The sequence below is a fragment of the Lepisma saccharinum genome, chromosome 19, assembly GCF_977018435.1.
Source record: "Lepisma saccharinum chromosome 19, izLepSacc3.1, whole genome shotgun sequence".
Taxonomy (NCBI): domain Eukaryota; kingdom Metazoa; phylum Arthropoda; class Insecta; order Zygentoma; family Lepismatidae; genus Lepisma; species Lepisma saccharinum.
This window is the reverse complement of record NC_139247.1, coordinates 18,153,159-18,167,108: the sequence shown is the minus strand read 5'-3', so window position 1 is coordinate 18,167,108 and position 13,950 is coordinate 18,153,159. Positions and strand designations below refer to the sequence as shown.

The window sequence follows — 13,950 nt, the reverse complement described above, 5'->3', positions numbered from 1 at the left end:
CCAAGACCGAGGCCTCGTACTACAAAATCGGTGGATTTGAGGCTGGCGATAAAATAATAACCAAGAGCCACACTGTACTGTTTCCGATGCGCCTGTTACCTGGATTCTTCTCAGATTACGAAGGCATTATGTGGAAGGGTGGTTTAATAATCACATTTCGAAGAGCCGCCAATGATAATAATGCTTTGATGTGGTACAGTACATTAAACTACTGGTGCAGCTCTGCCTAATACCCTATATGACGAAGGCAAATGTCTTCTTCAGACTATGGAGCTAAGAATCCCGGAAGTTGAATACGAAGCCAGTTATGCTCTTAAATACAAAGCAGATATACTAAAAAATCCACAGGTGCCTTTACAATTTTATACATATCAATGTGTCCAGAAGCCTGCCACTGGTAGCTATTACGAATTCGATGCTACGAATTCATTTTGTAGTATACAATATGACATGCCAGATTTTGTGGTGGTGCTGTTTCAGACTGGTCGAGACAACAACCAGCAACAAAAAATCAAGTAATTTCGATAACTGCAATATCAAAAACATATATCTTAAAAACGGGAGAAACGAGGTGTTTTCTAGAGAAAACTATAATTTAGACATGTCCAAGGATGATTTTCTAAAATTATACGAGGCCTACACAGAATACAAAAGAGTCACTACTGGCAATACCGACATGTATGTATCACCCGATGAATTCAAAGCATAGAGACCGATGTTTGTCATCAACACTTCAAAACGCAAGCAAGTTGTAGTTAATGACAGGACAAACATTAAAATAATCTGTGAATTCCATGATACACCACCTGCCGACACCATATGCAGTGTTATTCTTATAGGTCAGAAATCATATGTTTATGATATAAGAAACGAAAGAGTCACAGAGCAATTCTTGAAAGCCTCTGCATAATGCATTGTCTTAGTACTAGATATACAAGTTGAGCCTGGTGCCCAATTAAAATATTCGGGTTAACATATTAATACTCTGAACTGACTGTCAAGTATTTAAGCACACTTTACAGAATATTACACTAAAGGCAATAAGCTCATATGAGCATCTTGGCTTAGCTTTAAGTGTAGCCAAAACAATGCCAAGAGTGCCATATTTTTTACAATCCTATGGACAACACACTGTCAGATGCAGCTTTTTGTACGTGTAGCCATATCAATCTGAGGGGGTCGTACTTTTTACGGGAAATCCCCGAGGGCTCTTTTACTAAATTCTTGGATTCGACGGAGTAGCACACTGTGGGCAATAAGCTTATATAAGCATCTTGACATAGTTTTAAGTGTAGCCAAAACCAGTCTGAGGGGGGTCGTACTTTTTGTGTTCCAGTAATAGGACCAATCATAGTACTCAAATGGCAACGCTAAACCTACTTTGCATAAGTTTACTGTGAACTGTCAACATTCCTTTGTACCACTCTGTATAACGTAAAAAAAAGTAAAGTATTTCCCTGTGCTTAGCACCACGCCATGAAGGCGTATAGGGGGTGTGGGGGTAACGCCCCACACTTTCTTGATCCGGTCGTGAGTGGGGGTGATGTGATCAGCACCACGCCTCTGACCGCCTTTACCCCCCAGGGTTTCCCCCAGGTATCCATGTTATTCGACGCTGGGTTGGCGACGGGGCCGCTTCCAATGTTAGAAAAGTTCCCGGATTTGAACCGGCCGGGGATCGAGCCCAGGACCTTGAGCATAGTAGTCAGACGCGTTACCGACTGAGCCACCACGGCCACACTGTATAACTCTGTATAACGTGAATCCCAATTTAGTTGAGACAGTCCATTCTTCTTAATCCCTATCCATATTTTTTCTCGAACTACAGTCGTATTGCGTAAATGTTTCGTTGTTCTTTTTTTTTGTTAACTCACATATAAACATGTTCTTCATGTTAATAATCATTGCTAATACGTATCATTTAATTTATAAATATATTATTTTCAATAGCATCATCATGGTTGTACAATGGTGCTGGTGTTAGTTTTGTTTTTAAAGAAATGAAAAAAAAATGTTAATTTGTTGAACACAGTAGAGTAGACCGGTGCAAAAGCCCGCCCCTAAGGGATTTTGAATTTTTGACAAAATGTCTGAAACCTTTTTAATCAAACTTTTATTGACTGAGATAAACTGGAGTTAGTAGAATACAGTGGAATGTTAATTACACACAAGGAAAAAAATGTATATGTAACACAAGCAAAAAAAACATAGTTCTGCATTTTGGGATTTTTGCCCCAGGCCTAGGGCAAAACTCCCCAACACACAGGGGTAAATGTCCCCACGTTTTAATAGACCTACAAGTCTTCAATTAGGCTAACAATGGTCACAAGTGAATTCACCACTACCTTCATATGCTGAGCAGCCCTCATGCCACCAATCCCTAGAGCGATGACACTGGATCCAATCTTCGACTCATCTCTTGATTATGACCTTCCATATGATTATCGCCATTGTCTTCTTGATTACTATCTACTTCTTAATCCGTTACACTTGACGGAAGAAAGTGTCATCTGTAAATTGGGAATCTTACCCTTGAGTTTCTGACTCGTACAATCTGTTTGGTGGTGTCATCTACATAGGTGGTGTCATCTTCCTTTGGGCCCCTCTATACACCTGCCAAGTTTCATGGAAGTCGGAGGGGGACACAGGGGTCAGACCCCACTTCAATTTGTCCTCATCTTGACATTTGAGGGGGGTTGCCTCCTCAAACAGTTTTTTAGCCGAAACAAAAAAACACGTATTTATTCCTTTGGCCCCCTCTATACACCTGCCAAGTTTCATGGAAATCGGAGGGGGACACTTAGATAACCTCCCTCGTAAGTATATAATTATGAGTATTGTTAACATCAGGGCCGGATTAAGGTGGGTGCTATTGATGCTGCAGCATTAGGCCCTTTCCTGAAATAGGCCCAGATGAAAACAGACGAGAATTTTCCGAAAGCTGAACAGTGTTTTTTGCTATATTAACCTGAAAATAAATCTTAGAATGTCATTTGGAGCCCCAATTTCGGATACCTAGACACAGCATTACTTATTATAGAGTTACTATTATTCTTTGTGCTTTGACGTAACTATAACGTCGTTATGTATATTGTTCACTGAAGATTTCAAGTTAAAGATATCAATTTTACGTTAAACAGTTTACATAGTTGCGTTTTTTGCAATATCTTGGCGATTGTTGCCACTTTATTGTTGTTCGATAAGTGCGACGTAGTAAATGTTTTACCTTGAAAGTTAGTTGTACAGAAAAAATCGACGGTACGCAGCATCAGGCCCAATTTCGTCTTAATACGGCCCTGGTTAACATTTTTACTAAAGAGTTTCAAAAGACGATGTGCATGAACTAGGGGAGTGGATGGGACATTCGGGCTAGAAATGGCTCCAACATGACATTCAGAACGATATCGTTGATATATTAGGGAGATCTGCTTTGCGCTCCGTGGTAGCAGATATTAAAAGTCGGGAATATTTTGCTATTATGGTTGACGAAACTTGTGACATATCCATCCGTGAACAATTGACATTCTGCATTCGAACTGTGAATAAAAATTTTGATATTTTTGAGGAATTCATGGGCTTTTACGAGATTCCGAACACTGAGGCAAAAACTTTAAAAAGGGAAGGGAGTGAGTCATTCATTAATTTATTTCAGTGATCAGAGCCATCCCAATAATTTTGACAAGTTGGCGCCCCTGGTCATCTAGCGATGCCGTTGGGAAGTATGTTGCACACATTGAATACAATTAATGGTCTTTTATATGTCGCAGCCAGGAGTAGTTGTTTTCATTAAGTTAAATAATGTTTCTACATGTTCACATGCTTATGTAATATTACATCAAGCGAGAAAAAAAACGTATCTTACCTCATAGTTGAGTTGATTTAATTTGCTTCTGTTCCAAACTGCGTCAATACAAGGCGGACATGACACTGTCCTCTGGGGGGTTGCAGTGGTGCCAACTGTTTGTGTTTATCATACTATTAGTACGAAGTAGGCCTTTTGCCCCGGTCTACTCTAATGTTCAAATACTTCTGAAAACTGAATACAGTAAAACTTCGTTAATCCGGAGCCCAATAAGCCTGATTTTGCTTAATCCGGACAGGCAAAACGAAAAAGAAAGCAGAATGCAAGGTTTTAAATGTGGCTAGAAGTCAACAATCGCATTCGTCGTATGGCTCTGTAACGGCTAACAATACTTACATCCAACATCCATGAAAGATCTTCCCAAAGAAAAGGCACTCAACTACGGATGAACCACTGCATTGTATCTACAGTATTGCTTTACATTTTACTGTACTGCATAGTGTATTTAGGCCTATGACCTTTAAACACATCATAATAAACTTGTTTCGTTACTATTTTAGAAGTTTTAATGCACTTTCTACTGTTCTTTAGGTTATTTCAGTTAATCCGGGCTTTCGTTAAACCGGCCAACTTATTGGTCCGAATTAACGAGGTTTTACCGTATAAACAACAAGCACAAAGCCGTACGTCATGTGACAACCTTTGCCTGTATGCGAATGTGTTGACATCTGTAGAATAGCGTTTCTATTTCAACCCACTATAATCACACTGTGAAAAAAAGTCTGATTGAAAATACAATGGACATATTACTTCTGTCGTTAAGTGTACACTTAGCACTAGTTGCAATACTACCATAAGACAGGTGGTCACATCGAATACTCACAACAGAATTCAACGACCACCGTAACTGAGTGGTTAGCACAGCGCACTACGACGACATGGGTCCCGGGTTCGATTCCCTGGCAGGGCATGGGTGTTCTTTGTGAGTATTCCTTTATGAACTTTATCATATCATCACTCATCATCATCGAGGTGATTAGCCAAAAGTGTCAGAAAATCGACGTAAATTAACCCAACTCCATCAATCCAACAGCATTTCGGATCTTCCATTTGTTCCATATATTCGGATATCACCCACCCCTCCTGGCCCTAAGAAAATATGTGTACGGGCCTGTTGTAGGAAGGGATGAAACAACGCAAGCATTTAAATGCCTTACACGTGCTTCGTTGCAGTTGGAGGTGCTTTATTGTTAACTTATTAAAATCGGGAGTTCAAGGTCGAGAGATAGAAGAAAGGAAAAGACAAATTGCTTTTTATTCAATAAAAGAATGAATGAGTAAAAATGTGCAAGCAAGTTATCGTGAATTTAATCTTAATGTTTCACATGAGAAATATTTTTTACTATTTTTCGGAGCCCCTCAGGTTTAGGGCCCCACCTGCCTGTTTGTTACATCCCTAATCTGACGTATGCATTCAAATTATGACGTTTAACTAGAATTTAAAACCAGATAAAAATATACTGTTTTTAATTTTTTTGCCCACAAAAATTAGCCTTATCCATCTATTTTATTCACTTCTATATATTACATTCGCCGTATCAACTACATGGGACGCCACGTGATAAATGACGACCCCAGAAGAAAAATCTTTACAGCCAACATGACTGACAGCTTGCCGTCAGCGTGTGATGTTACGAAACTAACTGAAGATTCTAGGTTCAAACTCTGATGAAAGGGTGGATGAATCATTGAGTTTGTCCAGTGGCGGATCTATAAATCTTGGGACTCCCCGCAAAATATTACCAATGACCCCCTCTACATACCTATCTTTACACCTCCATCTATATATATTTGTGTGCTTGTTCGTGTGTGTGTAATTCTTGATCTCATGTTGACAAAGTCACATATAAGGGCCTAAAGGGTGACTGAAAGTCCCTTAACACCCCCTATCAAAAGCAAAGGAGTTTCAAATGTAATGGAGTTAAGCTGGGTACAATTGGCCGTGATAGAAACAGGTTAGGCTTAAGGGGAACCACATTTGTGGCCGCCATATTGAATTAAACTCAAAATTTTAAAATGGGATGGGGGTGATGTAATATACATATGACACTGTTTTCTCACACCTGGGAAATGATACGTTTGTTACAATCATGCAGTCGTAACTTTTCCTGCTTAATGATAGGTTAAAGAAACCTTCATGCTTCACCACTCTATTTCTCGCGAAATTCTTGCCTGACTGCAACTCAGGAAACCCGGAATATTTCCGGTTTTTTCCTGCATACAGGGGCTCTAGGGCCCACCAGGCCTCAAATCAAATGGTACCCGGAGGTGGGGTGTAAGGGCGGCCGCAGCGTGGTGCTGATCGCATCACCTCTAAGATCGCCGACATCGAAAATATGTGAGGCCCACATACCCTAAATGTGCCTACATGACACGGTGCTATATGCCCAGGGAACTTTACCTTTACCTGTATATATTGTATTTGTTTCTCTACCCCTGAGTAACTACTTTTATATTTTACATATTCATATACGAACCCTCTACTATGTCAATGGTTTAGGGACCCCTAAAGGTTTACTTGCCTCCGGGTCCCCCCACTGCGGGGTTTTGCGGGTTGTAGATCCGGCACTGAGTTTGTCCCATCATCCACTCCACCAGTTAATCAAATTGTTGTGATTAACGATGAATAATTAGCATGCACACAACAAGTGCATGTATTTATCAAGCAGCAATCTTGCAATTAATCTTCTTAAGCGAACTTTTATTTAGTTATAAACTGCTGTATTTTCCAATTAGAATACAAATTTATATATAACAGAGTTAAAACAGAGCAACTGTTACAGGTTTAAAATAGTTCTTTGAAATCATATGTGTACACAGTTACAAAACTAACATGTGGTTCACAGAAAACTTGAGTTAAATTTCGAGAATTGTGATTTATCATTCCAGGAAAGCCAATATGTAAGAAATATTTACTTGTATCTGAAGATTTTATAGAAAGCGTACTTTTCCAAAGTGTTGTATTTTCGGGAAGTGAGTGACGAAAGATCGTAGTTCATCTTCTGTGTCGAGTAGAAACCCTTCAAGTACTTCAAATGTTTCCAACTCTGGCATTTTTCTCATCCCAAGTATCCGGTACAAGAAGTCATTGCTTCTCTCGATGATATCATACACTGTCAAATATTCCAAATTCGGGGCACATTCCAAAATTGAAAGGATAGCCTTTCCTGTTACTTTCCCACGAAGCTCGACGAAGCTTAGTTTCTCCATTGTGTCACGCGGTGGCATCAGATTAACTTCTCTCCACGAAATGTGTGGAAACTTTAGAGTGAGGCGGTGAAGCTCTGAACATACATGTACATTAGAAACATTGAAAGGTTTTTCAGAAAGTGAATTCTTAATGCTTACAGTTGTTAGTCTTTTCCTTATTTCTTCTGACAAATCACCAAAACTTTCAGTATGAAGAACCGAATTGCTGTGTTTAACCTCCAAAGACTCAAGGTGTATGAAACGATTGAATGAACTGAGTGAAAATGTTGATGGGTTGTTAGGTTTAAAGGAACTGTAGCGTATATGTCGTAGCTTTGGACATATCGTAGCTATCATGTCAAATATCCGCTCGTCCATTTCTCCTACACCAATTGACGTGAGATTCAAGGATTTATGCAGAACGTCATTTTTCCTTTCCTCGACCTTAAACCACTTCTTCCATATCTCAAGCAAGAAATAATAAGGCACCCATTTACCAATTCCTTCTAAACCTGGGATGAGTTCTATCAAGACAAGCATTTCTTCAAAATCAGAATCAATATCGACAAATTTCAGAGTGGAGCAAAGTGGACTCTTCTTCCTCTCGTAGAACTTCTTAGGTTCCCCTTCCGGCAACAGCTCCTCCAGTGGGGGGAATATTCCTGGAAATCCCCACAGAGTGCTTTCCCAAACCTTGTTCCCTTCTTCAGTTTCTGTTGGATGTCGAACAAAATTCTGGGTTAAATAATGGATACCTTTCTCAGTAAGTCCCACAGGGGATAACTTCAGCTTCTCAAGGCGTGTGCAACTCTCGCCAATCATCTTCATGATGTCGTCATTACATATATATGTTAACTTCAGATCCACTAGATGCTCAGCAGATGCTAAGGTTTTCTTCAACAGCTCGTAAATTCTTGGTGTGACATGAAATTGGATGGGGTCATAGGACATGCAATCAAATTTCAATGTACGCAGTTCTTTTCCCTCCACCGATGCCAAATTAAGGAAAGTATCAACATGATTTTGCCGACAATCACACCCTACGCTGAATTTTAATTTTCTCATCCCCATAGAGAAAAGCACCTCATCCAGGTACAAATGGAAGGGGTAACTTCCATGTTCATATTTCATGGAGAGTTTTTCCAAAATTTGTTCTCGTACGGTGACTGGAAGCTGAGAGAAGAATTGCCTCATAGTTCTTCTGTTTTCATCAAAATTGAATATTTCATTCAGTCTCTTTCTGCAAGATTTCACGATCATTTTGCATATCTTCGAGTAACAAATTTCCTGGAGCATACGGAGTCCTGGAAAAGCAAGGCGAAAAACTGAACCTTTGTGTTCAGTGTATAGACATCTCTTTATTTTGGTAGTCTGAGCCATTCTTGCTTCCTGCAAAAGCGATAATTCTAAAATGAGATTAACTGATTGACGACTGTGATCCGAATTCCCTTTCTTAATGTTTTCTCTTTTGTTTTGTTTGTTTAATTAATTGAGATTTTCAGCAAACTGTTTGTTAATCATAGAGTTTAAATCGTGACATCTTGCCGCAGGTACAATACAGAGAAGTGAAACTGACATGATTCACGCATCAGTGCTTGGAGAGTCATGGTTTTGTGATCCACGGTGAATGCCATACCGTGTCGGTATGCAGGGCGACCACCTCTGGAGTGTCTATCACCCCAGATGTGTGCAAACGGACCCCAGTGAAGCTGATACCGCGTATGCTTCGAGTGATTTAGAAAATAATTTATATTTGTATTACATTTTGTGCGATACGTTGTGGATATGCGTTTCGATGTAATGTGTCTCTATTGTTCTTGCTGGACTAAAGGTTAGGTGCATTGTACAGAATTCCAAACCTTCTTCGAGTCCTCTAAAATTATTCCTGGCATGTTTCAGAATTCGGTGGTGATTGTTTTCTTGATTAAGTCTTCTGCTGTGTAAGATGTATTATACTTTATTTCAAGCATAACAATTTGATTCTCGCTGCGTTGCAAACTGCCGCGAAAATGTGCAAAAAGTAGGTTTTCCTGCTGACGTTATAAAATTTCATTTCTCTGTCACCCTACAGATTGCAACCAAACACAATTAGCCTCTTTCGACATTTCTGTGTACTTAGAGAAGTTTTGGGGCAAAAATATGATTCTGTTCATTTTTTCTACACCCTGCACGATACCCCTCCCCCTCCTGAGTTTCTTCTTGTACGTAGTGTATTTCTTTCAACTGCAAAAACATGCCAAAAGACCATGCTCTCTTGTGTTAAAGTCGTATTCATCTCCGACATTTCGTTACGAACGTACAGCTATTCAAAGTTCAAGGGACAGACAGGACTTTGTATAAAGATACTATTAATAGTGTATTCGTATTTTACGTAGACATCTCATTACAAGACTTTTACATGAGTCGTTGACTGATTATCGTGTAAGATTAGCCCATCTATTGATTACGTACCATCCTCTGAGAAGTGTCCTGGGTTCGAATCCTGGCCAGAGCATGGATGTTTGTGAATGTCCATTCGTAAATATTATATTATCATCACTCATCTCCATCTTCGCAAAGTAGCCAAAAGTAGCGCAAGAAGACGCAGTAAAAAACATCAATTTCTGAGAAGTCTTGCGTATTTTAATTGATGTAGAATGAAATGTAGTCCCTCGCCGTGGCCGTGCGACCACCACCCTCTCAAGGTGAAGCCTCTTAGATGGTCTTGACGGGACGCGTACTGGGGGAAGCGTAACAACTTTTCTCATGGAATTTCAGCTAAGAATGAGTAGCGTAACCTGTGCATGGAAATCTACAACAACGACTGGGGTTCGTCATGCCGACCACACGTCACTCCGTAACTGATTGGGTGGATGATGAGACCGGAAGTATTGGCCCACAAGGCCTGTTGCGCCAGGGTTTATGGTCTTTTTTTTAATGAAATTTAAGTTTAGAGAGAAAATAAATCTTCCTTGTAGCTTACACACGAACCTACATATCGAATTATTATTTCATTTTGTGTTGTCCACTTGCCTGATTAACCCGAGTTAACTCGGAATTTGTTTTTGCTTTACATATTATTTACCCGAGTTATCTCGTTAAAATCGTGCAACTGCAGTGCACTTTTCTGCCTAACCGGACAGACTCGTTTGAGCTTTAAAAGGTGTTAATTCCCATGTTGGCCACTAGATGGAAGGTGTAGATAGCTTGCTGGCATCTACCGGATTCCCATGACACTACGTAGTTGTCACCTTTCCAGTGGTACTTGTGGTCGTTGTGTGAGTGTAGTGCCAAAACTTACAGAGCGTTTTCGTGTTGTGAATACATTCTGTTCATGTTTTAGTGTTTTCCATCGTGTGAAGAACGACAAGATGAGTGACGACAAGCTTAGACAACAGTATAGAGGAGGAGGAAATGGATGTGAGTAAAAGTGATACAACAGTGGACAGTGTGTGTACTGACGAGACAGATACACTGTAATACAGTGGTGGTGTACAGTCGCCTTCCAAAATCTTTGCTTTGGTATATGATTTGTTGGGAAAGGGGTACTGTTTGACAATGGACAATTATTATAACTCACCACAACTTGCAGATCTGTTGATTTCTAAAAAGACTGATGTATTTGGAACACTGAAACGCAGTAGGAAAGATCTACCACAGGCTCTAAGAACAGCCAAATTGAAAAAGGTGAAGAAGTAGGGTTGCAATGCGGCAAAGTGAAAGTCATGAAATGGAAAGATAAGAAGGATGTGACATTGTTGTCAACCATCCATTCTGTTGAAATGATGACTGTAACACAACGTCACAAAGCAAAATTTAAACCACGAGTTGTGGTCGATTACAACAACAAAATGCGTGGTGTTGATCAGCATCTTGCTTCGTACGCCACACCAACGAAGCGTGGCAAAAAGTATTATAAAAAGATTTTCTTTCATCTGTTGGATCTGTCTCTTTGGAATTCAACATTAAAATGTGAAGACATTTTATTTTCCACAGTTTATATGCTATTTTGAAACATTTGTAGTACTTTCCATGTATGTACGAGTTAACTCGGGTTAATAATTATGGAGGTTTTTTGAATAGTTTGGTAACCTTATTTGACCCCAAAAATAGAATTTCATTACTGTTCCTTAATTGCCGATATCGGTACATTACAAACACACAATAAAAAAAATGTGTGAAATATGGACCACTTTCGGAAAATAATGTGTCAGGCAAGTGGTTAAAGAAAACTCAGACATATTAACAACATTTTGGAATATAAAATGATATTTAATGTCCGATGATTAGAAGCCAATGTGCAAGGTAAACAAACTTACGGCGCATCAAATTACAAAACATGTGTATGATTAAAGTTACAAATTCTTAGTTTGACATTATGTTACTATGTTTTCCTTCTCTATTTGGTTTTCACTGCATATCACGTGATCTGTAATCATTAAACTTCAATTTAAATCTATAAAATTAATTACAATAATGAACCATCAAGTGAGATTTTTAAAGTAAGAATTAAGTGTCTTTCTCTTGAATTTTACGAAAACCGGAAAATGATCGTAAATATTTAGTAAATTTGTAGCACATTTTGTTCGTATTTTGTTAGCAAAATGTTTTAATTATTGTATTATTTCTCTATTAAGGCATTAAAATTAAAAGAATATCGTTTTTGAAGTATCGAGGTGAAGTATCGATATGATTATTTCATCGATACTTTCTCACTGTTCGAGTGCGTTGTCTTCCACCGCCAGATGGTTCTGCTTCTATTGGGTATAGTGTTCGCATAAGCCAATGGGAATATTCTTAGTGTCTTATCCTTTGGAAGCTGGATCTGCTATTGCGTTCGAGTATTATAATCAATGCGTTTCAAGATATCGGGCGAAAGATAGATTTGTCCCTTTTACACACGATGCAATTTACTTAAATGTACGGATATCATTAAAATGTTATTTTAGTTTGATACCGTACAGCACTGGTGTAGTATTATTTAACCTAATCAATCGACTTGTTCCAATATGGAGAAATTGAAAAGTGGTGTAAAAATATTTTCATATGTCTTACAATAAGTATTTATTTATTTATTTATTTATTTACCAGAACATTCCAACTAGAACGTTGGTCATTTCACATTGCAATGTAATAACAATGGAAATAACAGTCAAAAATAACAATAGAAGTAGCAATAAAGAAGAATAACATAAACTAGAATACATATAATAGACAAAGTGAACTACATGTTGTTACATAATAACCTATTAAAACGTGCCTGGTTTTCAAAAATGTCTAAGCCCCGCGACAGGTTAAGTTTGCAGCAGGTTTTATGCATCAATCCACTCTAAAACGGCACTCAGCATCCCCGTGCTAGTCTCGCCTTAACCGCCGAGCTGTTCATATCACAGACAGTGAGAAAATCCGAAGTATTGAAGCGGAACTATTTTCTGCGCGCACGTTTGGGTCTGTATATGCGAAAAGTTGCTGCAAGGTTAACCTGTCGCGAGGCTTACTTGGTTTGTTAAAGTGTTGTATTGGCCGGGTAGTCTGTAGAAGAGAGAACGCTGAATGAGGCTTAATCTTCGTTTCTGGTTTGTGAAAAGCTGAGTGCTCCTTGTGGTGCGAGACGGCACTCGAAAGTGAATTTCTTGAAGAAGGCGATCACTTCTTATGTTCCCATAGGTTATTTTATGGAGGAATATATAGGTCTTAAAGTATGTGTCTATCGTGAGGAGTATGGATATTTAGCATTTTCAGAAGGATGGACTTATGCAAGTGTTAAGTGGTTGGAATTCGATGGCGAGCAATGGCCAGGAAGAAATTTAGAACAGAGTTTAGTCTATCTAAGTTTGAGGGGCATGCCATAGACCAGATCGGGGAAGGAATCGAAAAGTACCTGTAAAAATATTTTCAAATCTCTTACAATAAGTACTGCATATTTTGCAAAAAAGAATAAACTACTTTTTACCTTCTTACTATACGCAAGTACTTACTGTTTTCTTAGATTTCGGACGGAAATAAGTTCTTGTGAATTTACATTTCCAATATCAGTTGCCGCGCAACGCTCATTGACATTGTGTTCATGATTATTTCAATCAACAATGCCTAAAAGTACCCTCTAAATTAAGGTCAAAATATCTGTAGCAGAGCTTGCTTTCAAATCCTCTCTTACGCACCTCCGTGGCGGGGTTATCACACCAGGTTGTCGGGTTCGAATCCCAGCGTGAGCATGGGTGTTTTTTGTGAGTGTTCCTTTATCAGTTTCATTGTATCAACACTCATCCATCCTCGTTGCGATTAGCGAAGAGTAGCAGAGAAGCGAAGTAAAATAAACCGAATCAACCAATCAATCAAGCCCACTTTATCCACATATAGGCTAACGAAGATTGGACCTACAGATTAAAATAGGATTAGAAGCACCGTGTGTCGCCACCAGGTATCAAATCTGGGTCCCCTTGATCGCAAAGCAACGACGGTAGCACGACAGCATCAGGAAACTTTAATGGTCGTATGTGGCTTTAGTGGACACTGGTATTTGATTCTAAATTACTTACTTTCTTCTTTACAAGTTATGTGTAGTCTCTATTTTGTTTACCGGAAACGGATTATATATGGAATAATTGTGCCTTTTACGTACAGCATCTCTAACTTCTTTCTATTCTCCATCCACTGTATGAGCAAACTTAATGGAAACAAAAGTGCTTGATTCCTGAGAATTCTTTTCTTTCCTGCGTGTTATTTTGCTCACGAATGCATTGCTCTTATCTGCACAGCTGCACAAAGTTCCAGCAAGACAAGAACCGTAGCAAGAACGAAGCAGCGGTTGCTCTGAGCGCCGAAATAATTTGGAGACGGTCACTCCTATAGCTAATACAATAAGCTCTGTTCGAGGAAAGAATACAATCGGAAGAATTAATAACTTAAATTCATAATTT

At 39.0% G+C, this 13,950-nt stretch overlaps 1 protein-coding gene across 2 annotated transcripts; it reads right to left on the bottom strand.

Annotated features, from left to right (window-relative positions):
- Nucleotides 1-6,629: 6,629 nt before the first annotated feature.
- Nucleotides 6,630-13,086, bottom strand: LOC146003087 (uncharacterized). 2 transcript variants are annotated; one of them, XM_083141257.1, is made up of 2 exons: nt 13,009-13,086; nt 6,630-8,440 (listed from the first exon to the last, which is right to left on the bottom strand). In XM_083141257.1, the coding sequence occupies exon 2, from the start codon at nt 8,429-8,431 to the stop codon at nt 6,794-6,796; it is 1,638 nt and encodes a 545-aa protein (XP_082997383.1). In that variant the 5' UTR covers nt 8,432-8,440; nt 13,009-13,086; the 3' UTR covers nt 6,630-6,793. The 2 variants fall into 2 exon arrangements, with proteins under 2 accessions (XP_082997383.1, XP_082997384.1); XM_083141258.1 differs by having other exon boundaries at nt 12,984-13,018.
- Nucleotides 13,087-13,950: the final 864 nt, after the last annotated feature.

Coding starts and splice junctions, on each gene's coding strand:
- LOC146003087 (XM_083141257.1), bottom strand. CDS start 8,431: ATGGCTCAGACTACCAAAATAAAGAGATGTCTATACACTGAACACAAA.